The sequence below is a fragment of the Ranitomeya imitator genome, chromosome 2 (genome assembly GCF_032444005.1).
Source record: "Ranitomeya imitator isolate aRanImi1 chromosome 2, aRanImi1.pri, whole genome shotgun sequence".
Taxonomy (NCBI): domain Eukaryota; kingdom Metazoa; phylum Chordata; class Amphibia; order Anura; family Dendrobatidae; genus Ranitomeya; species Ranitomeya imitator.
The window spans coordinates 373,713,081-373,738,023 of record NC_091283.1 but is presented as its reverse complement, the minus strand read 5'-3'; the positions used below and the strand labels follow the sequence as shown (position 1 = coordinate 373,738,023).

The following is a 24,943-nucleotide window of genomic DNA, read 5'->3' as shown; positions in this document are numbered from 1 at the left end:
GGATGCGGCGATACTAAATATGTGTACTTTTATTTTTTTATTTTTTTAAAGAAATGTATTTATGGGAATAATATTTTTTTTAATTTATTTAGTAATTTTTTTTTAATTTTTTTTTTTACACATGTGGAAATTTTTTTTTTTACTTTTTAACTTTGTCCCAGGGGGGGACATCACAGATCGCCGATCTTACAGTTTGCATAGCACTCTGTAAGATCGGCGATCTCACTCACATCGCTGCAGACTTACCAGCACCTGCAGTCGACCCAGAAGTACTCCCTGCAGGACCCGGATGCAGCCCCGTGGCCATTTTGGATCCGGGGCCTGCAGGGAGAAGACGCTCGGTACAAGGTGAGCACATCACCTTGTACCGATCGTCTCAGGGAAGCCCGCAGGGAGCCCCCTCCCTGCGCGATGCTTCCCTGTACCGCCGGCACACCGCGATCATGTTTGATCGCGGTGTGCCGGGGGTTAATGTGCCAGGAGCGGTCCGTGACCGATCCTGGCACATGGTGCCGGATGTCAGCTGCGATAGTCAGCTGACACCCGGCCGCGATCGGCCGCGCTCCCCCCGTGAGCGCGGCCGATCGCTATGACGTACTATCCCGTCAGTGGGAATTAAGGCCCACCCCACCTCGACGGGATAGTACGTCATATGGGATTAAAAGGGTAAACAATAAAGGACAAATTACACCATGGATTGCAGACTTTTTGGAATTTGATAGGTCACTTTCTGTTTCTGAACATTATCCCTTCTTAAGAGATAATTGGAATAATCTACAGATGCATCTCCCAAAATTAGAATATCATCAAAAAGTTAATTTATTTCAGTTCTTCAATACAAAAAGTGAAACTCGTATATTATAGAGTCATTACACACAGAATGATCTATTTTAAGTGTTTAGTTCTGTTAATGTTGATGATTGATTTACAGCCAATGAAAACCCAAAAGTTATTATCTCGTTAAACATCAGCTTTAAAAATGATTTTAAAATCCGAAATGTTGGCCTACTGAAATGTATGTTCAGTAAAGGCACTACTTGGTCGGGGCTCCTTTTGCATCAATTACTGAATCAATGCAACGTGTCATGGAAGTGATAGTCTAAGGCACTGCTGAGGTGTTATGGAAGCCTAGGTTGCTTTGATAGCAGCCCTCAGCTTATCTACGTTGTTGGGTCTGGTGTCTCATCTTCCTTTTGACAATACTGGTCAGACGAATTTGTTGGCCAATCAAGCACAGTGATACTGTTGTTTTTAAAGCAGGAATTGGTACTTTTGGCAGTGTAGACAGGTGCCAAGTCCTGCTGGAGTATGAAATTTTCATCTCCAATAAGCTAGTCGGCAGAGGAAAGCATGAAGTAATAATAATAATAATTATTATTTTTATATAGCGCTAACATATTCCGCAGCGCTTTACAGGTTGCACACATTATCATCGCTGTCCCCGATGGGGCTCACAATCTAAATTCCCTGAAGTGCTCTAAAATTTCCTGGTAGACAGCTGCTCTGACTTTGGTCTTGATAAAGCACAGCGGACCTACACCAGCAGATGACATGGCTCCAAAAACCATCATTGGTTGTGGATACTTCACACTAATTTTTTGAGATGTACCTGTATGTACATCAGACTTAGAGAGTCTCCCATACTGCATGTGCTAGAATAGCATGCAAGTAGCCTACTCAAAGAGGAAGAGAACAGGACCTCTAGTGCCAGAAAGATATCACACATATCGCAGGTGAGACGGGGGTAATCTATTTCCACTTACTCAATCATGCACTCATTTTGAACTCCGATTGCAAATTGAGCATAAATCATAACCTAAACAGTCTACAAACCAAAAATACAAAACATGGAGCAACCACACATCAAACAAATGGGATGATGAGTCACCAAAATACACACTGCTCTTTAATAGCCTAAGGATTAAAGGGGATTTTAGGGCTTAACTAAAAGGTCTACAGTCACTGTACAGTATATAACTGCAAACTCCCGAATCTTGTTACTGTGCAATGAAAAATGGTCTGACTAGTGACTTGTATAGGGGCAAAGTTAGTTTCTTGTCATAAACATCTGTGCCTCTTTTAAAGAGTCCTACTATTTTATTTGCTTTGTGCCCATTAGTCAACCTATTCGACAACACATTAGTCCACATGGTTTTATGCATGCAGAGGAGTACTGGAATGTTCTCCTCTTCTTCCTTGGCTGCGATCAGTTTGAGGAAAGTCTTTCTGACTAAGGATCGGCAAATAGGGCCCATCGGGCACCAACCATTTTGCTTTTTTTGTGTGCTTACCGTGTGATGCTGTGAAACCACAGGAATTGAATAGCCTTAGATAGCAATATCTCAGCTGCTGCTGCTTTGCCGGTTGCATAGACCAACGTCGATTTAGACCAAAGGGAGTAATGTTGGTGTGCTGCGCTGCTGGTAAGGATTCAGATGAATAGAAATTGATTGCAGTTTATTCCCAGTAACCACAAAAAGGATGCTGGCATGAAGTGCTGCAATGTTTTCCTCTTTGTCCTTGGCTCTGATAAATTCGTGGATAATCTTTGGCTTCAACAAATCAGTTAGTGTTTCCCTAGGAATCCGACGTTTCCGTAAAACCAGGGAGTCGTCCAGTTGTAGGAGTAGGAGTTGTCCCTCTTGTCTCAGTTGAGCCTCTTTCAAGGAAGAAGTAAGAGATGGACCTGCCCGCAGCACCTCTCTTGACTCACAGACAAAGGAGGTCTGCAGGCGGGTGGAGATATCAGGGATGGCCTTCCCACCCTTTCTTGGCTCTTTTGTTCGTACAGTCCACCCATTCCCTTACTAACCTTGGTCATGGCTTTGTATAAAAGCAAAAAAACAGACACCACACTGATATCATCTGACTTACAGCCATGTGCTCTCTGATTTTCACTGACTAGCTAGAAGCGTGGGATAAGTTTTTTTTTTCTTACATTCAAGAAAAACAGGTGAAAATTGGTTCATTTTTGCATTTGAGAAAACAGATGTGTAAATGAATAGTAGCTGAGCATGTTGTCTGCTCTGTGCAACGTTTATATCAGGCTGTTACAAGAGCTGGTAATAGTTGTCTGTGGAAGTGCTGGGTGTCAGATATACATCGTTTTGATACTGATGATCTATCCTGAGGTTAAGTTATCAATTTCTTAGTAGTTGACAAACCTTTTGATGACCTCCCAACATGTGACGCGCATGTTGGATGCTGGCTCAGGTGCTGAGCCTGTACTACGCCTTGCAGATGCTGGCTGTGTTATACAGCTGGCATTTGATACAAATAGCAGAGATTGGAGCAATGGTGCATGATCTAGGATCACAATTTTTTTTGCACCCATTGGCTCCTCTGTGACACAATTGTATGTTGCCAATTGGTTAACATGGCAGAATTTTAATTGAGGGGGCAGAATGGAGCAATGAGCTTTTGGACACCCCACATACCAATGCATCTGAATTAGTGGAAAAATGAAAAAGATATGACTCTTGGAAGAAGAGGGGAAAAAAATGCAAATTGACCCCAGCGGTAAGAGGTTAAGGTTCATTTTGACAAAAAGATAATCAGGTAAGTAAAAAGTTTTATATATTTGATGGCAGAGAATCCTTCACAATGTGCGGTCATCCTGTAAGAAGGGGTTCATGTTGATCGCTCAATCTGACGTCAATCATTGCATTCAATTCATACTATTTGTATTCACATTGTACAATGTATAAGCCAGGAAAGATCATATCCTCACCTGTCATCTATGGCTACATGGTCTGGTCTGCTCCTCTAACAGGGCTTCTACATGCTACTCTGCTGTGTGTATAATGACTGGAATACATGGCATTACACGCTCCGCTCTGTACACCTCAAACACACGGCTCCGCTCCGGGTACACACACACAGCATTGCTTCGTACACGCTTGGCACGGCTCCCCTCCATACACACACAGCTCCGCTCCATATACCTTGAACACACGGCTCCACTCCGTACACCTTATACACACGGCTCCGCTCCGAACACCTCATAGTGACATAGTTTTTAAGTCCGTATAGTTCAACTCATATCATAACCTAACATGCCCTAACATGTTGATCTAGAGGAAGGCAAAAAAAAAAAACGTGGCAAACAGTAAGCTCCACATTAGGGAAAAAAATTTCTTCCCAACTCCACATACAGTAATCAGACTAGTTCCCTATCAAGGAATCTATTATATATAACCTGTAACATTATACTTTTCAAGAAAGGCATCCAGTCCCTTCTTAAAGGGACTCTGTCACCTGAATTTGGCGGGACTGGTTTTGGGTCATATGGGCGGAGTTTTCGGGTGTTTGATTCACCCTTACCCGCTGGCTGCATGTTGGCTGCAATATTGGATTGAAGTTCATTCTCTGTCCTCCATAGTACACGCCTGCGCAAGGCAAGATTGCTTTGCGCAGGCGTGTACTATGGAGGACAGAGAATGAACTTCAATCCAATATTGCAGCCAGCATGCAGCCAGCGGGTAAGGAAAGGGTGAATCAAACACCCGAAAACTCCGCCCATATGACCCAAAACCAGTCCCGCCAAATTCAGGTGACAGAGTCCCTTTAAATTTTAGTAATGAATCACTCATTACATCACACGGCAGAGAGTTCCATAGTCTCACTGTTCTTACAGTAAAGAATCCACGTCTGTTATTATGCTTAAACTTTCTTTCCTCCAGACATAGTGGATGCCCCTGCCTAGGGTCTAAGAATAAAAAGATCATTAGAAAGGTCTTTGTAATGTCCCCTCATATATTTATACAGTGCGTTGCGAAAGTATTCGGCCCCCTTGAACTTTTTAACCTTTTCCCACATATCATGCTTCAAACATAAAGATACCAAATGTAAATTTTTGGTGAAGAATCAACAACAAGTGGAACACAATTGTGAAGTTGACCAAAATTTATTGGTTATTTTAAATTTTTGTGGAAATTCAAAAACTGAAACGTGGGGCGTGCAATATTATTTGGCCCCTTTACTTTCAGTGCAGCAAACTCCCTCCAGAAGTTCATTGTGGATCTCTGAATGATCCAATGTTGTTCTAAATGCCTAATGATGATAAATATAATCCACCTGTGTGTAATCAAGTCTCCGTATAAATGCACCTGCTCTGTGATAGTCTCAGGTTTCTGTTTGAAGCACAGAGAGCATCATGAAGACCAAGGAACACAGCAGGCAGGTCCGTGATACTGTTGTGGAGAAGTTTAAAGCTGGATTTTGATACAAAATGATTTCCAAAACTTTAAATATCCCAAGGAGCACTGTGCAAGTGATCATATTGAAATGGAAGGAGTATCATAACACTGCAAATCTACCAAGACCCGGCCATCCCTCTAAACTTTCATCTCAAACAAGGAGAAGACTGATCAGAGATGCAGCCAAGAGGCCCATGATCACTCTGGATGAACTGCAGAGATCTACAGCTGAGGTGGGACAGTCTGTTCATAGGACAACAATCAGTCGTACACTGCACAAATCTGGTCTTTATGGGAGAGTGGCAAGAAGAAAGCCATTTCTCAAAGATATCCATAAAATGTGTTGTTTAGAGTTTGCAACAAGCCACCTGGGAGACACAGCAAACATGTGGAAGAAGGTGCTCTGGTCAGATGAAACCAAAATCAAACTTTTTGCCAACAATGCCAAACGATATGTTTGGCATAAAGGCAACATAGCTCATCACCCTGAACACACCATTCCCACTGTCAAACATGGTGGAGCAGCATCATGGTTTGGGCCTGCTTTTCTTCAGCAGGGACAGGGAAGATGGTTAAAATTGATGGGAAGATGGATGGAGCCATATACAGGACCTTTCTTGAAGAAAACCTGTTGGAGTCTGCAAAAGACCTGAGACTGGGACGGAGATTTGTCTTCCAATAAGACAATGATCCCAAACATAAAGTCTACAATGGAATGGTTCACAAATAAACGTATCCAGGTGTTAGAATGGCCAAGTCAAAGTCCAGACCTCAATCCAACCGAGAATCTGTGGAAAGAGCTGAAAACTGCTGTTCACAAACGATCTCCATCAAACCTCACTGAGCTCGAGCTGTTTGCCAAGGAAGAATGGGCAAGAATTTCAGTCTCTCGATGTACAAAACTGATAGAGACATACCCCAAGTGACTTGCAGCTGTAATCACAGCAAAAGGTGGCTCAACAAAGTATTAAGTTAAAGCGGCCAAACAATATTGCACGCCCCACTTTTCAGATTTTGAATTTTCACAAAAATTTAAAATAACCAATAAATTTCATTCAACTTCACAATTGTGTTCCACTTGTTGATTCTTCACTAAAAAATTACATTTGGTATCTTTATGTTTGAAGCATGATATGTGGGAAAAGGTTGAAAAGTTCCAGGGGGCCGAATACTGTATTACTGTACATTGTAATAAGATCACTCCTTAGTCTTCGTTTTTCCAAACTAAATAACCCCAAGTGTAATAACCTATCTTGGTATTGCAGATCCCCCAGTCCTCTAATAACCTTGGTCGCTCTTCTCTGCACCCGCTCCAGTTCAGCTATGTCTTTCTTATACACCGGAGACCAGAACTGTGCACAGTATTCTAAGTGTGGTCGAACTAGTGACTTGTATAGAGGTAAAATTATGTTCTCCTCATGAGCATCTATGCCTCTTTTAATGCATCCCATTATTTTATTTGCCTTTGCAGCAGCTGCCTGACACTGGCCACTAAACGTACACCTCGTACACACATGGATCCGCTCCTTACACCTCGTACACACACGGCTCTACTCCGTACACCTCGTACACACACGGCTCCGCTCCTTACACCTCGTACACACACGGCTCTACTCCGTACACCTCGTACACACACGGCTCTGCTCCGTACACCTCGTACACAGACGGCTCTGCTACATCCACACTGTAGACCCCTCCTGACCCCACACAAACTTCCTCTCATCCAGCACCATGACAACCAGCACAGCAGAGTCCTGCATACACTGAGGCCCCTGATCATGTGACCCCTGACTCCTCCCCTCCTGTGACCTCATCCCAGGTCCTGTGCGCACAGAACAGCCATATATGTGGTGTGCGGCTCTGCGGGTGGAGGTAGGTACTGGAGATTCCCTATTACTGGGCGGGGGCAGGGGGCAGTAACCCCTCCATTCCCGGAGATAGTGCCCCCAGCTCTGCCATGTGTATATGTACAGTAATAGAACGCTGGCTGTGCTCATGTATACAGGGGAGGGCGCTCTGGTTTGGGGACAGATGGTGGAGATTACAGGGAATGGAAATGTCTAGTTTTTGTCTCCATAGAAATCTGGAGAAATGGAGAAACTGTAATTTCCCTAATTTCGGGTGTAATAGTTTAGAATAAAGGGATTTCCCATGAAATGTCTGTGGCGTCGGTCCTGTACTGAGGACACTGATCCTGGTGGTGGGAGAAGAGCCCAGTTTATATTGCAGTGGATCTCCAGACTTTGATGGCCTCTACTTAATATTGGACACCAATGTCTGATCAGTTCGGTGGCGACTCCCCCCCCCCACCATCACCGGCCCCTCTGCAGATCAGCTGTTCCCGGTGTCCTTAGGTTCGGAATACCTAAATTTAAACCGCCCGGCCGAATTTCGGCCCTTTTTCTCTCCTAGTAGACATACAGTACATACCAAAAGTTTGGGCACACCTTCTCATTTAAAGATTTTTCTGTATTTTCATGACTATGAAAATTGTACATTCACACTGAAGGCATCAAAACTATGAATTAACACATGCGGAATTATATATTTAACAAAAAAAGTGTGAACTGAAATTATGTCTTATATTCTAGGTTCTTCAAAGTAGCCACCTTTTGCTTTGATGACTGCTTTGCACACTCTTGGCATTCTCTTGATGAGCTTCAAGAGGTAGTCACCGGAAATGGTTTTCAATTCACAGGTGTGCCCTGTCAGGTTTAATAAGTAGGATTTCCTGCCTAATAAATGGGGTTTGGACCATCAGTTGTGTTATTCAGAAGTCTGGTGGATACACAGCTGATAGTCCTACTGAATAGACTGTTAGAATTTGTATTATGGCAAGAAAAAAGCAGCTAAGTAAAGCAAAATGAGTGGCCATCATTACTTTAAGAAATTAAGGTCAGTCAGTCCGAAAAATTGGGCAAACTTTGAAAGTGTCCCCAAGTGCAGTGGCAAAAACCATCAAGCGCTACAAAGAAACTGGCGCACATGAGGACTGCCGCAGGAAAGGAAGACCAAGAGTCACCTCTGCTTCTGAGGATAAGTTCACCAGCCTCAGAAATCGCAGGTGAACAGCAGCTCAGATTAGAGACCAGGTCAATGCCACACAGAGTTCTAGCAGCAGACTCATCTCTACAACAACTGTTAAGAGGAGACTTTGTGCAGCAGGCCTTCATGGTAAAATAGCTGCTAGGAAACCACTGCTAAGCACAGGCATCAAGCAGAAGAGACTTGTTTGGGCTAAAGAACACAAGGAATGGACATTAGACCAGTGGAAATCTGTACTTTGGTCTGATGAGTCCAAATTTGAGATCTTTGGTTCCAACCACCGTGTCTTTGTGCGACGCAGAAAAGGTGAACGGATGGACTCTACATGCCTGGATCCCACCGTGAAGCATGGAGGAGGAGGTGTGATGGTGTGGGGGTGCTTTGCTGGTGACACTGTTGGGGATTTATTCAAAATTGAATTCATTTCAAAAACCTGATCTGCACATCCAAACATAGACTCAGCGTGAACAGGTGCTGAACCTAGAGTCGTCAACTCGTATATAGTTAAGTAAATAAGGCAGCACACTGCAGCGCCAAAACATGCAAACTTGAAAACACGAAATTTGAACTGCATTACTGCACTAGAAATATGAAAAATGAGAGCTTTTAGCGCATAAAAATGGCCAATTTTATGTGTACCTGGTATCCCCTTTACGGCATCTCTCTTATACCAGGTCCTACGCTTGCCTTACCTCGCTGAGAATAAACGTCTCCATCTGAATGGGTACATGTGAAACCTCTTCTTAGACTAAAATTCTCTCTCTCTGTGGAGGGGTATTGGACCTGCTGTAATTAAAACACCTGAAGCTAGGAGGCGGAGTGCACGATCAGAAGGCTAGAGAATACATTTCAAAAACCTGATCTGCACATCCAAACATAGACTCAGTGTGAACAGGTGCTGAACCTAGAGTCGCCAACTCGTATATAGTTAAGTAAATAAGGCAGCACACTGCAGCGCCAAAACATGCAAACTTGAAAACACGAAATTTGAACTGCATTACTGCACTAGAAATGTGAAAAATGAGAGCATTTAGCGCATAAAAATGGCCAATTTTATGTGTACCTGGTAGCCCCTTTACGGCATCTCTCTTATACCAGGTCCTACGCTTGCCTTACCTCGCTGAGAATAAACGTCTCCATCTGAATGGGTACATGTGAAACCTCTTCTTAGACTAAAATTCTCTCTCTCTGTGGAGGGGTATTGGACCTGCTGTAATTAAAACACCTGAAGCTAGGAGGCGGAGTGCACGATCAGAAGGCTAGAGAATACATTTCAAAAACCTGATCTGCACATCCAAACATAGACTCAGTGTGAACAGGTGCTGAACCTAGAGTCGCCAACTCGTATATAGTTAAAGGGACACTGTCACCTGAATTTGGAGGGAACAATCTTCAGCCATGGAGGCGGAGTTTTTGGGTGTTTGATTCACCCTTTCCTTACCCGCTGGCTGCATGCTGGCTGCAATATTGGATTGAAGTTCATTCTCTGTCCTCCATAGTACACGCCTGCACAAAGCAATCTTGCCTTGTGCAGGCATGTACTATGGAGGACAGAGAATGAACTTCAATCCAATATTGCAGCCAGCATGCAGCCAGCGGGTAAGGAAAGGGTGAATCAAACACCCAAAAACCCCGCCTCCATGGCTGAAGATTGTTCCCTCCAAATTCAGGTGACAGTGTCCCTTTAAGTAAATAAGGCAGCACACTGCAGCGCCAAAACATGCAAACTTGAAAACACGAAATTTGAACTGCATTACTGCACTAGAAATATGAAAAATGAGAGCTTTTAGCGCATAAAAATGGCCAATTTTATGTGTACCTGGTAGCCCCTTTACGGCATCTCTCTTATACCAGGTCCTACGCTTGCCTTACCTCGCTGAGAATAAACGTCTCCATCTGAATGGGTACATGTGAAACCTCTTCTTAGACTAAAATTCTCTCTCTCTCTGTGGAGGGGTATTGGACCTGCTGTAATTAAAACACCTGAAGTGTATTCTCTAGCCTTCTGATCGTGCACTCCTCCTCCTAGCTTCAGGTGTTTTAATTACAGCAGGTCCAATACCCCTCCACAGAGAGAGAGAATTTTAGTCTAAGAAGAGGTTTCACATGTACCCATTCAGATGGAGACGTTTATTCTCAGCGAGGTAAGGCAAGCGTAGGACCTGGTATAAGAGAGATGCCGTAAAGGGGCTACCAGGTACACATAAAATTGGCCATTTTTATGCGCTAAAAGCTCTCATTTTTCATATTTCTAGTGCAGTAATGCAGTTCAAATTTCGTGTTTTCAAGTTTGCATGTTTTGGCGCTGCAGTGTGCTGCCTTATTTACTTAATTATTCAAAATTGAAGGCATACTGAACCACCATGGCTACCACAGCATCTTGCAGCGTCATGCTATTCCATCCGGTTTGCGTTTAGTTGGATCATTATTTTATTTTTCAACAGGACAATGACTCCAAACACACCTCCAGGCTGTGTAACATAGTAACATAGTAACATAGTTAGTAAGGCCGAAAAAAGACATTTGTCCATCCAGTTCAGCCTATATTCCATCATGATAAATCCCCAGATCCACGTCCTTCTACAGAACCTAAGGGCTATTTGACCAAGAAGGAGAGTGATGGGGTGCTATGCCAGATGATCTGGCCTCCACAATCACCAGACCTGAACCCAATCGAGATGGTTTGGGGTGAGCTGGGCCGCAGAGTGAAGGCAAAAAGGCCAACAAGTGCTAAGCATCTCTGGGAACTCCTTCTAGATTGTTGGAAGACCATTCCCGGTGACTACCTCTTGAAGCTCATCAAGAGAATGCCAAGAGTGTGCAAAGCAGTCATCAAAGCAAAAGGTGGCTACTTTGAAGAACCTAGAATATAAGACATAATTTCAGTTGTTTCACACTTTTTTGTTAAGTAAATTCCACATGTGTTAATTCATAGTTTTGTTGCCTTCAGTGTGAATGTACAATTTTCATAGTCATGAAAATACAGAAAAATCTTTAAATGAGAAGGTGTGTCCAAACTTTTGGTCTGTACTGTATGAGTGTCCAATTACCCAAACTGCAGGCTTACGGACTCCTGAAAGAGACGAGGTGTGTTACTTGAGCAAATCAGGTCTTATATACCTAGCAAAGCATGCAGATTTCCAGCGACCCATTCTCTGCACTTCGACCTCCGATACATCAGCTCTAGCTACTTCGGTGGCGGCCCCTATTTGGAAGTAATGTGTCCCGTATGCCTGTGGATTGACGTCGACCGCTTCTAAGCACTTTAAAAATTGCGTGAAACTGATATTTAGTAAAAGGGGACCCGTCCGTATGTGAGAGAAAGAATCTGATTGTATGTCTTATTACCATATAGCGTCTGACTATTTTTAGTGGGCATATAGGGCCATCTAATGAATTCAAGAGGACCTACGTCCCTCTACCGGCGGGATCACATTTGGATTTGGCTCAGTTGCGGAGCTGCACACCTCCGGAAACTGTAGAGCGGTTTGAAGTCCTCTCTGGTCTTATTGAGATGTTTAACCCCGAAGCTTTTTTCAGTTTTGTGTTTTCGTTTTTTGCCCCCCCCCCCCCTCCCCCTTCCAAGAGCCATAACTTTTTTGTTTTTCCGTCAATATGGCCATGTGAGGGCTATTTTTTTGCTGGACGAGTTGTACTTTTGAACAACACCATTGGTTTTACCATGTCGTGTACTAGAAAATGGTAAAAAAAATTCCAACTGCCGTGAAATTGCAAAAAAAAGTGCAATCCCACACTTGTTTTTTGTTTAGCTTTTTGCTTGGTTCACTAAATGCTAAAACTGACCTGCCATTATGATTCTCCAGATCATTACGAGTTCATAGACACCAAAAATGTCTAGCTTGTTCATTATTTAAGTGGTGAAAAAAAATTCCAAAAGTTGCTTAAAAAAACAATTGCTCCATTTTGATACAAAGTAAGGTAGTCAGTGTACAGCTTTTGTAACAGTTGTAGTGCAGCAGTATCAACACTGTGCAGTGATGAGGCAATGACCCAGCAAAGTTCAAAGCAAAATGTGTTTTAATGTCCAACTCACAGAAAATACACAGCACTCGATATCCTCTGAATCGCAGCCGGGAAACAAAACAGTCCACATCCGAGGCTGGTTGCCGTGGCCGACTGCACCGCCCTGTACGCTGTGGGTGCCAAGGCTTTTTGCTCCGCTTGCCTGTGTTGCCTCACAGAACACATAGCATGCTTGCAAAACCAAACTGACATCCAACCCTCTGCTTCAGGGGCTTCTACAAGGAACCTGTGGCCCTAGGCCACAAGGAAACCCCACCCAGGTAGGAAATGGATTGCCCCACTACCATCCTAATCAACTCATATTTACCAGGTAGATAACTGGCAAAATACAAAGGGTAAGGCACAAGTAGATAAAATATATATTTTTATTAACAAAAAAATATTTAAAATCTCACATAAAACAAGACAAGGAAGTTTCAAAATTGAAATAACTGATGGTAACACATGTGCAAGAATTAAGTTATTCTGGGAATACACAATCCAAAAGGTTCAAAGAATATTCTTATAAATTAATATATAAATACATCCCATAAATCCTACAAAATCTATAACGCCCGTTAAGAAAAATGCATCATGCAAAAAGTAATTTTTTGGGGCGGCAAGACAGAAGGAAATTGCTGACTGCCAAAAAATTTCCCTTGAACCTGGACAGTGTTATATAATAACTATGTATGTCCTAACATGGTGTATATAAAGTGCATAGCGCTGTGCAAAAATGCATATAGTTATATTGACTAGCAGCATTAGTGACCGGCACTATATAAAGTGCTCCGTGCTGTACAACTATGCATATTGCAACCAGACTAGCAGCAATTTCAGAAGATTAGGATCTAAAGTGCAATAAGAAATGTAAAAAAGTATCCCAGCATGTGAATACTATTACCTACACAGGAGAGACCATCAGTGACCCCGACAGCGCCGTTTCGCCATACTGGCTTCCTCAAATGGGGGCGTGTATGTGTACTATAGTATATCCATCTATTTAAACCCTCCTTGCGCGCACATACACAGCTGATTCATATGTCAGCGTCTCCGGCGTATCATTGCGCATGCGCGGTTTTCCGGGCTTCCTCTATTGAAATAGTGACTTCCCTTGCCGCATGCCTGGAACGCAGGCGTGGAACGCACTGCATCCAGCAGAGGGCGGGACAGAAAGTCACAGAGTCGCCCCAAACTGCGCATGCGCTGACCGCGCACTGAGATAATCAGAAAGAATAAAAAAAGAAGTGACAGGAGGACTGTGCGGACTAACTTATTAACCAATAATATACCGAGAAAAGTGTATATTAAAGCTCACGGTGAGAAAAAGGAAAAAAGGACGGAAGAAAAAAGAGGTTGTGAAGTGTTCTTCTTTATATCTGATAATTAAGGTAATGTGAAAAAAAAAAATAAGTAGAAAAAAAGTGAATATCCCACTACCATCCTGTAGTCCATTTAAAAAAACCAAAAGCACAGAGCAGGTTTTCTTAAGTCTGCCTTGGATAAGTAGCTTGCCCAAGACCAACACATACATTTATTTTGCATTGCAATCACAGCTCTGCTTGTGACTGCAATGCACTGTCGCGGCCTCAATACGCCTGTGTGTATCCTGGGGGGACACACAGCGACCCTCGCATATGACACCGATCACTGCCTCACACAGTGTAAATTTGTTGTGCCTTCAAAATAACTCAACACACAGCCATTAATGTCTAAACCGCTAGCAACAAAAGTGGCCAGTATAGTACTTTTACCCAGGGCTCGTGAGTCAGGGAAATTCAGGAGTCTGCTTTTACCCTCAGTTTCTTTAGCAAGGCAGTGGTCATCTTGGGGGTGTGTTTGGTCTTGTTTTCATGTTGGAATACTAGCCTGCGGCCCAGGGTCCGAAAGGAGGAGATCATACTCTGCTTCAGTATGCCACAGTACATGTTGGCATTCATGGTCACCTCAATGAACTCTAGCTCCCCACAGTGTGCAGCACTCATGTAGCCCCAAACCATGACACTCCCACCACCATGCTTGACTGTAGGCCAGACACAATTGTCTTTGTACTCCTCACCTATTGCTTGACACCATCTGAATCAAATAAGTTTATCTTGGTCTCATCAGACCACAGGACATAGTTCCAGTAATCCATGTCTTCAGTCTTCTTGTCTTCAGCAAGCTGTTTGCGGAGTTTCTTGTGCGTCATCTTTAGAAGAGGCTTCCTTCTACAACGGCAGCCATGCAGACCAATTTAAACAATTTAATGCAGTGTGTGGCATATGGTCTGAGCACTGACAGGCTGACCCCTCACCGCGTCTATCTTGAAAGTAAACCTCTGGATGTGAAGCTAAGCATGTGCACTCAACTTCTTTGGTCAATAGTGACAAAACGTACAATTGGTGGAGAAAGGTTGAACTTGATGGACCTAGGTCTTTTTTCCACCTATGTAACTATGGTGAGTCCTGTTCTGAATGGAACCTGCCTTGTTAAACTGCTGTATGAAAGGATGTGATAATCAATTGCCTTCAATCATATATTTACAGTTGACGCAATTCAAACACGTTAAACAACCCTGTTGTAAGAGTTGTTTGAACATTCGTCTTGAAAAACCAAATGTCAGAGGGTACCAACCTGACATTAATGTTTTTTATTTCTTTTATATGACAAAATCTGAAGGTCTTTAAATTCTTCAATGTCAGGCAAACATCTGCCTAACATGGGCCAATGTCGCCTGACAATCCTAGCAATATCGCAATGTCTTTTGACTTTTGATCTCATTTGGTGTAAACGAGAGTATTTCAATCAATCCCATTCTTTTTTTAGAAGGGGTAAGGGATACCCTCTATCCTTAAATTTATGTCATAGCCTGAAACGATTCTTCACGGCTACACTTGTCACTATTTTGTTACAAATACTGGATGTATAGCAAGGATTCTACCATTTTCCTGGGGTGATAACTCTTTAATCTTAATAAATTATGCCTGTCCGTGGGTTTGATGAAGAAACCTTTTGTAACCTCCAGTATTTCTTGTTTTTTTTTTTTTTATCTTGGTGGTGTCATGACTCTGGACGGGATTATCCAGCCTCCGTCCTTGTCAGGTCAGGGTTAACTAGGATTGCTTCTCTCTGGTTCGGAGGCAGCTATTTAATACTGTGGTTCCTGGGTCAGGTGTCGGTGATACTTCCGTTTACTCAGCTTGTGGTTGCTGATCCAGGTTACTCTCTGTAATCACTGTGCCTCAGTGTGTGTGTGCTTTGCTGTGTATGACCCGGTTCTGTCCCCTGACTCCTGCCTGTTTTCTGCTCGGTACTGTTCTGTCCTTCCTGGTTATCTGACCCCTTGGCTCATCTTGGTTTACTCTCTGGTCCTGTCCCTGGTACCTTGCTTTCATCTGGCTTTTTGACCCTCGGCTCACCACTGACTACGTCGTTGTTCTCTGTCCTGTGCTCCACGCTCTCAGCCGTCTCCGCGTCATCTCATGTGGTAGCTCCACACCTCTGCAGTCACGTGACTGTCTAATCTCAGGTCCTGTGCTTACTGTGTGGTTTCTGGTCCTTTGCACACTGCTCTCTTTCTGTCAAACTTAGTTTAGCCTAGTCTCAGGAGTATTTTTCCAACATGTTTTCATTCTAAACATACATACATACACATGCTTCTCACAAAATTAGAATATCATGAAAATGTTTATTTCAGTTCTTAAATACAAAAAGTAAAACTCATATATTATATGGAGTCATTGCAAACAAAAGCGATCTATTTCAAGTGTTTATTTATGTTAATGTTGATGATTATGGCTTGCAGCCAATGAAAACCCGTGACTGCTTCTGGAGTCATTACTTCAAGAGCCACCACACACAGATGTATCCAGGACACGGGCTACAAGTGTCGCATTCCTTGTGTTAAACCACTCATGACCAATAGACAAGGCCAGAAGCGTCTTACCTGGGCCAAGGAGAAAAATAACTGGACTGTTGCTCCAACAGTGGTCCAAGGTGTTGTTTTCAGATGAAAGTAAATTTTGCATTTCATTTGGAAAGCAAGGTCCCAGAGTCTGGAGGACGAGTGGAGATGCATACAATCCAAGCTACTTGAGGTCTAGTGTGAAGTTTCCACACTCAATGATGGTTTTGGGAGCCATGTCATCTGCTGGTGTAGGTCCACTGTGTTTTGTCAAGACCAAAGTCAGCACAGCCGTCTACCAGGAAATTTTAGAGCACTTCATGCTTCCCTCTGCCGAAAAGCTTTTTGGAGATGGAAATTTAATTCTCCAGCAGGATTTGTCACCTGTCCACACTTCCAAAAGTACCAATTACCTGGTTTAAAAACAACAGTATCACTGTGCTTGATTGGCCAGCAAACTCGCCTGACTTTAACCCCATAGAGAATCTATGGGATATTGTCAAGAGGAAGATGAGAGACACCAGACCCAACAATGCAGACGAGCTGAAGGCTGCTATCAAAGCTACCTGGGCTTCCATAACACCTCAGCAGTGCCACAGGCTGATGGCCTCCATGCCAAGCCTCACTGATGCAGTAATTGATGTAAATGGAGCCTCAACCAAGTATTGAGTGCATTTACGGAACATACAATTCAGTAGGCCAACATTTCGGATTTTAAAATCATTTTTAAAGCTGGTGTTAGAAAATATTCTAATTTACTGAGATAATGAATTTTGGGTTTTCATTTGCTGTAAGCCATGATCATCAACATTAACAGAAATAAACACTTGAAATAGATCACTATGTTTATAATGACTCTATATAATATATGAGATTCACTTTTTTATTGAAGAATAAAATAAATTTGATATTCTAATTTTGTGAGAAGCACCTGTATATGCAGCATCACCTGTGCAATAACCATTGGTTGTAGTGGTAATGTGAAGATGCTTTGATCTCAAATATGGAGGATTTACATTGACAAGATTTTTAGCTCATGTTTCAGTCCATGGAAAGAGACTAAAGCATTTACATGTTATCTCCTCCTATGTTTCCCCCTTATCTCCAGTAATTGAATTATTACATGGGAACTTAATGATGTTGCATCTTTTTCCCATTCAGGTCCCTACTATATTGGATCTTCTCAGTGGAGATTTTCCATATAAGAGAATTATCCTGGTTGACCCGTCAAGGATGGATAGGAACAGGGACAAGATGGTGGAGAGGTTATTACACCTCACCCTAGAGATCCTCTTTCGGCTTACTGGAGAGGTGAGAGATTGTGATGACATCACATTACATCATTTTTATCTATGGGAATAACAGATGAACAGAAGGTGAGGACTCTAGAAATGTCTCTAGTGTAATTTATTGTCTCTTCATAACCAGGATTACACAGTAATTAAGAAGACCTCTAGTGAGTGCTGTCAAACCGATGAGTCTGAGGGATGGGGAAGACACCTGAGACCAATCACGGAGCCTCCACCTCACCTCCTGATACATGAGGACGTCAATGAACAGAAGATCCTAGAAATCACCTACAGGATGATTGAACTGCTGACTGGAGAGGTGAGATTGCTGGGACATTATACATGAACGCTATAAAGGGATCGGGAGTATGACCCTATTATTGTATGTGTTAGGTTCCTATAAGGTGTCAGGATGTCGCTGTCTATTTTTCCATGGAGGAGTGGGAGTATTTAGAAGGACATAAAGATCTGTACAAGGACGTCATGATGGAGGATACCCAGCTCCTCACATCACCAGGTAATAGACAGGACTACATACACATGTACTATAATTATCTGTATTTTAAGAATGAATTCAGTCCCTGTATGTGTTTCCTCTAGTTTTATCCAGTAAGAGGACAACACCAGAGAGATGTCACCATCTTCTTCCACTGGACTGTAAACAAGAAAATCCCAATGTTCCTCAAGATCATCATGTAGATGGAGAGAAGGTGTCATGAAATCTTCCCTATGATATGTAGACAGCTGTGAAGTAGAGATGAGCGAAATTTTAATTATATGCAATTTGCTTCACACAAACTACTTACAATTTTGGCCACTGTTTCATACATTGTAGGTGATTTGATCAGCCAGGGAAGGATCAGATGAATTCGGATAGAGGTGGGCAGGCATTCCGATAATTTATTTGCAGCATTCACATCCAATCAGCGTGCCTAGTTAGATGAGAGACGCTGGCAATAAGAATGTGTGAGCAGAGGATGAAAAGGACTCAAGTCAATCATAACAGAACGATGTTACCTCTGACAGTGCCACCATCAGTTTGATTCAGAGTTTTACACATTCCTCCTCTTTCAACACCATCACAGTTAATCTTTTCAAATGCACTCCCAGTGCTAAGGAAGATACTTTACAACAACTTCTTTCTGGTGATGCAATGGATGAGATGGAGCAAAGTAGGTGGAAGATCTGAACTAAATGTGTAGCTGTATGGTTAATAGTACTTTTGGCAATGGTAGCCATGTTAATAAGGGCACTGACATTGACTGACAATGTACTCTCGTGTCAGGTATGAGAATTCTTTTCTGTGTTGCCAAAGTACCCAATCTATTGCAGTGTGCAGGATCTGCAGCACGAGACCATGTGAATTCTACTGCATTTTTGTGAATGCTCCGCTTCAATGGAGGAAACCTAGCTTCCACGATTTTTCAAAGTAAGAAATTCCTTCGGAAACTGTGAGTGATGCATGGAATTGTTATTGTGCAGCAATTACAATCAGGTAAAGTACAATGATTTGAATGATAAAAATTCACCACTAAAGCAGACCATGTGGTGACACCTCTACGTTTTGCGTACTGGGTCTGATTCCATATCAGTCAGTGCCTTTGGACCTTATTCACATCATCCTCAATAGACATCTCGCAGTCTCCAACCACAAGGAGGTTAGATGATCAGGCTACAAGGGTTGAGAAATAGTTCTTGTTGCAGTATCGGGAGGCACTTATTTCACATCCTCTCAAGTATTTAAGATGGATATCTCCCCATCCCCAGCAACAACAGGGAAGAACATTGCATCCACTCACCACCTTAGATGTTTTATTTCTCATGAGCATAGGTGTCAAACCCATATGACAGAGGAGTTGCTCTTCTGCACTGAGTAGAAAAGGTCCCAGTGATTGGCTCACCAACAACTACAACTGGGCAACTTAGTAAGCGACAATGGCAGAAACATTGGCTAGGTTTGGACAAAATAACACATATCCCAGATGATACATCCTCAATTTGATTGTGCAGCATTTTTTACACAAATATACCCTTGGGAAGAAGATGTTGCTCAAGGCAACTCTTTGGAGTAAGCCTTCAAAGAGGCTGCTAAGCTTATTGAATTGGAAAAAAACACTGAGAAGGATGCAACAAGGATTGGAATAAGAATAGAAACTTTCAAACTTATCCTACTGCCCTGGCTGCCCATCATAATCATATTAGAAAACATGCTGATAAAAATGCAACAAGGGATGAAGGAACAACCGGTAAATTTATACTGTTGTCCTGCGTCTGTTAGGTTTCCATGGTGCTTTCTCATGGCTTTTTCATGGACCACAATCTATGGGCCTACAACCGTTGTTTCACATTGTTCTATACTTGTTCTTAATACTTTCTTGGGGCTTGTTTGCAAAGAAAATATTAAATATGATGATCATTATTAGCATTTCATCATCTTTATTATTTTTGGATTTTGTAAACATATAATTATGTAGTACCCCCTGGTTGGCCCCTGTGCAGGTTTGGGCCCAAAATGATTACATTTTTTCCACACAAATCCATCACTTCTGTGGGCACAGAACTCTGGTGTATGGCATTTCATACTTGATCTACATCAAATATTTTGAACTGTGACGAAGCACCACTACAACAAGGCAAGGTGTTACTGGCATCTCCAAGTTTTGCAGATCTGAACATCTATGCAGGACTGGATTTTTGCCCAGGGCAAGTAACAAAAAAGGCTATATTGTTATTTTCTGTCACTACCTCACCAGATTGAAGAGAGTAATCGATCAAGAAAGCAAACTTGGATTCTAATTTATCTATGATCTGGTCACCATGGTGGCAGTGACACCCAAATAAATGGTCACCATCAAGGCCCCTGCCTTGCTTTCATTATTTATAAAATACATTGTAAGGCTTGGCCTGGACCAAAGACCGAGCCAAGTGAATTTTGCCTACGCAGGAAATTTCAGTCATTCTTCTGGACTTTCAGGCAGCGACAGAACGGTTTGTCTTATCATAAAAAATGGATAATTATTGGACCGTTATTTTAAAAAGTCTATCAGTTAGGTTTGTCATGAAAAAAACTTTTTTTTTTTACCCCTGATTATATCCATTTACTCATAGCCGTATATTAGGTCACTTTCACATTACTAGGGTTATATTTGCATTAAAAAGCTTTAAAGGGGTTCTAGTAGATTTCGGAGTGTTATAAACATTTTTCAGGGTAATTGGAGGCTTTAGAGTACTTTCGACTTGAAAGTTGCCCTGAAAGTGGAATTTCCTGGGAAAATTTGGCAAAGCTGACAAATTTGAATTTCAAAAGATTCTCTCATCTCTACTATGAAGGTCTTTTTTATCCACCAGTATTCCATGTTTTATACTTGTGTAATGAGAACGATGGAGATGGCAGGATTAGAGCTGATCATAGATGGGACTTCTCCATCTGTCTGTGACTTGTACAATATTTGTTTCAGGGTGAAAATCTGACCCATGATAATACTACAAAGACATATGTGAGGGGTGGTGAGTGGTGTAAAGAGGAGATTCCTACACATAATCATCCGGGTGAGTAGTAACCATTAGTGATGAGCGAGTATACTCGTTGCTCGGGTTTTCCCAAGCAAGCTCGGGTGGTCTCTGAGTATTTATGACTGCTCGGAGATTTATTTTTCATCTCGGCTGCTGAATGATTAACACCCATTAGTCAGCTTGATTACATGTGCGGATTCCCTAGCAACCAGGCAACCCCCACATGTACTCAGCCTGGCTAATAGCTGTAAATCATTCAGCTACTGGGATGAAAACTAAATCTCCGAACACTAACAAATACTTGGAGATCACCTGAGCGTGCTCGGGAAAACCCGAGCAATGAGTATACTCGCTCATCACTAGTAACCATATATATTCACATAATTGAGGCTGAATTTACTTAAAGGGAATCTGTCACCTCATTTTTCGCATATAAAAATATCACCAATATCTGTCACCACCATCAAGGACTTATCTACAGCATTCTGTAATGATGTAGTTAAGCCCCCCGATGTAACCTGAAAGATAAGAAAAACAATTTAGATTATACTCACCCAGGGGTGGTCCCGGTGCGGTCCGGTCCGATAGGTGTCGCGGTCTGGCGCCTCCCATCTTCATGCAATGATGTCCTCTTCCTTGCTTCCTGTCGCGGCACCTGCACGGGCGTATGTTATCTACCCTCTTGAGGGCATAGCAAAGTACTGCAGTGCGCAGGCGCCGGGAAAGGTACTGCCCCTGGGTGAGTATAATCTAACTTGTTTTTCTTATCTTTCAGGTTACATCCGGGGCCCCTGATGGCGGTGGCAAAGCTTATATCCAAAAAGTGAGGTGACAGATTCCTTTTAAAAGAAAAATTGAAATTTTACACAGAACGTATTTATTGCTATGCTAAAACCCCTTTTAAGAGCCACTCTGGCATCAATTATTGGGTTAATCACATCCTAAAGATGCTTATTCTAATTTATCTTAATATTTCCCAAGTGACCCTACCCCTAACAGTTTTATTTTTAACAGGCGACTGTATCAGGAACACAGAAGTCCAAGAGATGTATTTTGATTTTAAAGCAGAAGATCATGATTTCATACAAGACATTTATGAAGAACGTATCATTAACTCAGCTATACCCTCAGCCTTTGACAGCAAAGATATATCAAATGAATCTATTAAAAATATCATATCTCCTGATTCATCACACACTATTCTAGAAAATAAAAATAGAGCTCACCCAGGGAAGAAGCAATATTCATGTTCAGAATGTGGGAAATATTTTAACCAGAAAAGTCATCTTGTTACACATCAAAAAATCCACACAGGGGAGAAGCCATTTTTATGCCCAGAATGTGGGAAATGTTTTGTAGGAAAATCACAGCTTGCTCAGCATTGGAAAACTCACACGGGAGAAACGCCATTTTCATGCTCAGAATGTGGAAGAAGTTTTACAGTTAAGGCAAATCTTGCTAGACATGAGAGAATTCACACAGGGGAGAAGCCATTTTCTTGTTCGGAATGTGGAAGATGTTTTACAATAAAAGCAAGTCTTATTAGGCATCAAATAATTCATACAGACGTGAAGCCATTTTCATGTTCGGAATGTGGGAAATGTTTTAAACTGAAATCTGATCTTGTTACACATCAGAGGCTTCACACAGGGGAGAAGCCATATTCATGTACAGATTGTGAGAAAAGTTATAGTGTTAAATTAAATCTTGTTAAACATAAACAAATTCACAAAACAGAAAAGCCATTTTTATGTTCAGAATGTGGGAAACGTTTTACATGTAAAGCAAATCTTGTTACACATCAGATAATTCATACAGGGGAGAAACCATTTTCATGCTCAGAATGTGGAAGAGGTTTTACAGTAAAATCAAATCTTATTACACATCAGAGAATTCATACAGGGCAGAAGCCGTTTTCATGTTCAGACTGTGGGAAATGCTATAGATTTAAGCCAAATCTTATTACTCATCAGAGAATTCATACAGGGGAGAAGCCATTTTCATGTTTAGAATGTGGGAAATGTTTTAGATATAAATCAAATTTTGTTACACACCAGAAAATTCATACAGGGCAGAAGTCATTTTTATGTCAAGAATGTGGAAAGTGTTTTACCCATAAATCCTATCTTGTTACACATCAGGGAACTCACACAGGTCAGAAGCCATATTCATGTTCAGAATGCGGGAAAAGTTTTACTCGGACATCCAGTCTTGTTGACCACCAAAAAACTCACAGAGGAGAGAAGCCATATTCATGTTCACAATGTGGGAAATGTTTTGTACACAAAAAATATCTTATTAAGCATCACAAAACTCACAAAGGGAAATAGCCACTCTTTTTCTTTGAATATATTTCACTGATCAGTAGGTCAAGAAAAGAAGTATCACATCTATATATCAGTCAAGTGAATAGAATACATCACATTAATTTATATATAAAACTGCATCTCAATACTTGTTGTTTCTAATTGTTAATAAAAGTTTACTTTTAAAACTGAAATGCATTAGAGTTAAACTATCTTTTTTCGCTTCCTTAACAATAGAATTAAGGCTTTTTGTACAATTAGCCAGAGGAGAATTATATCATGGATTTCAGACTTTGTAGAATTTGTCAGGTCACTTTTTGTTTGTGAAAATGAACCTTTTGTTGGGGAATAATCATAGTAACTGCATTATGTGAAAATTTAGAAAACTTTTTATCCATCTTATTGCTATAGTTATGTGCTTGAAAATATTGCCCCAGAAAAGTTTGTCCACAAAAAGATCCGTAAAATCAGTAGTATGTTTTTTAGCATTTCAACACTTGTGCTGCTACTGTATAGATAGGACTCAAGCTTTTTAGGAATGACAACAAAGTGCCTGTGGCAGGTTATCTAGGAACCTATTTAGAAAGAGTAGTTAAAAAAGACTTGGCACCAAGTGTGGCAGTAATTGAACAAAAGTTTTAATAGCAATTCAGTCCCTAAATCTGGACATTCATCAGAAACTGCAAAATAACTTGGAAAGAAGAATTTTCCCTATGGCAGATGAAGGAAAAGAATGTAATACTTTTCATTTCACCTGGAGCTATAAAGTTAAAGGGATACTCCATAATGATAACTTGAGTATTTGTACAACATTTGTAGACCATTCACAAGAACACCACTCCATTCTGATGGGGAAATTAGAGCTCTGTTCTTGAAATTGCTGGAAAGGTGACATGGCTCCTGCCTTTCCAATAAAATCCAGTGAATTCTGCGCTCTCAAACACGTACCCTCATTCTGAGCCCCATTGTGCCTAAAGGACAGTAAGCAGCCACATGTTTGGCATTATTGTAGTGGGGAGAGAGCACTTAGCAATTTACGGGGTATGTGTCGTCAGATGCACAAACTGGGCACAATGTATGCGGGCGCTACAATATATTGGGGGGGCTCTACACTGCATAGGGGCACTAAAAAGGCATATTTGTAATTCTCCAGAAAAAAACCTGGCATGCATGTTTCAAAATCGTCACTGCCGCCATAGATTAATTAATTGATAGGTGCAATTTCTACAATGAGGTCACTTTTGGGTTTTTCTCATGTTCTGGCACCTTAGGCGCTTGGCAAATGTCGCTCCCTCCTTCTCAGCCCTGACGTGTGGCCTAAGGTTGTGGTCACACTGCGTTATGGCAGTCCGTTAGACTGCCATAACGCGGTGTAATGCAGTCCATTAACGCTGCCATTAACCCCTATTATCGGGCGCATCCCCAACGCATGCCATAATCGGCATGCGCTAGCGATGTGTCGACATTCAGTGACGGAGCCTCGGACGCGGGCTGCAGCGCTAGCACAGATGAATCATCTGCGTTAGCAGTATAGCATAATGTGATGGCGTGTATGCTATAGCGTTAACGCAGTCCGTCAGCGCTATGCATTGAACGGGCTGCTTTAACGCAGTATGAACCTGGCCTAACAGTTATTTCTGACAATGTGGGCATCACCACGTTTGGGAGAATTTGTGCAATAAA

The 24,943-nt window shown here is 41.9% G+C and overlaps 1 protein-coding gene across 1 annotated transcript; it reads left to right on the top strand.

Moving 5' to 3' along the window:
* Window positions 1-7,010: 7,010 nt before the first annotated feature.
* On the top strand, window positions 7,011-23,454 carry LOC138663994 (zinc finger protein 250-like). The gene is made up of 7 exons (XM_069750392.1): window positions 7,011-7,070; window positions 17,314-17,463; window positions 17,581-17,760; window positions 17,835-17,958; window positions 18,042-18,151; window positions 20,900-20,990; window positions 21,969-23,454. Exons 1-7 carry the CDS (start codon window positions 7,044-7,046, stop codon window positions 23,282-23,284), a joined length of 1,998 nt encoding a protein of 665 aa, XP_069606493.1. The 5' UTR covers window positions 7,011-7,043; the 3' UTR covers window positions 23,285-23,454.
* Window positions 23,455-24,943: the final 1,489 nt, after the last annotated feature.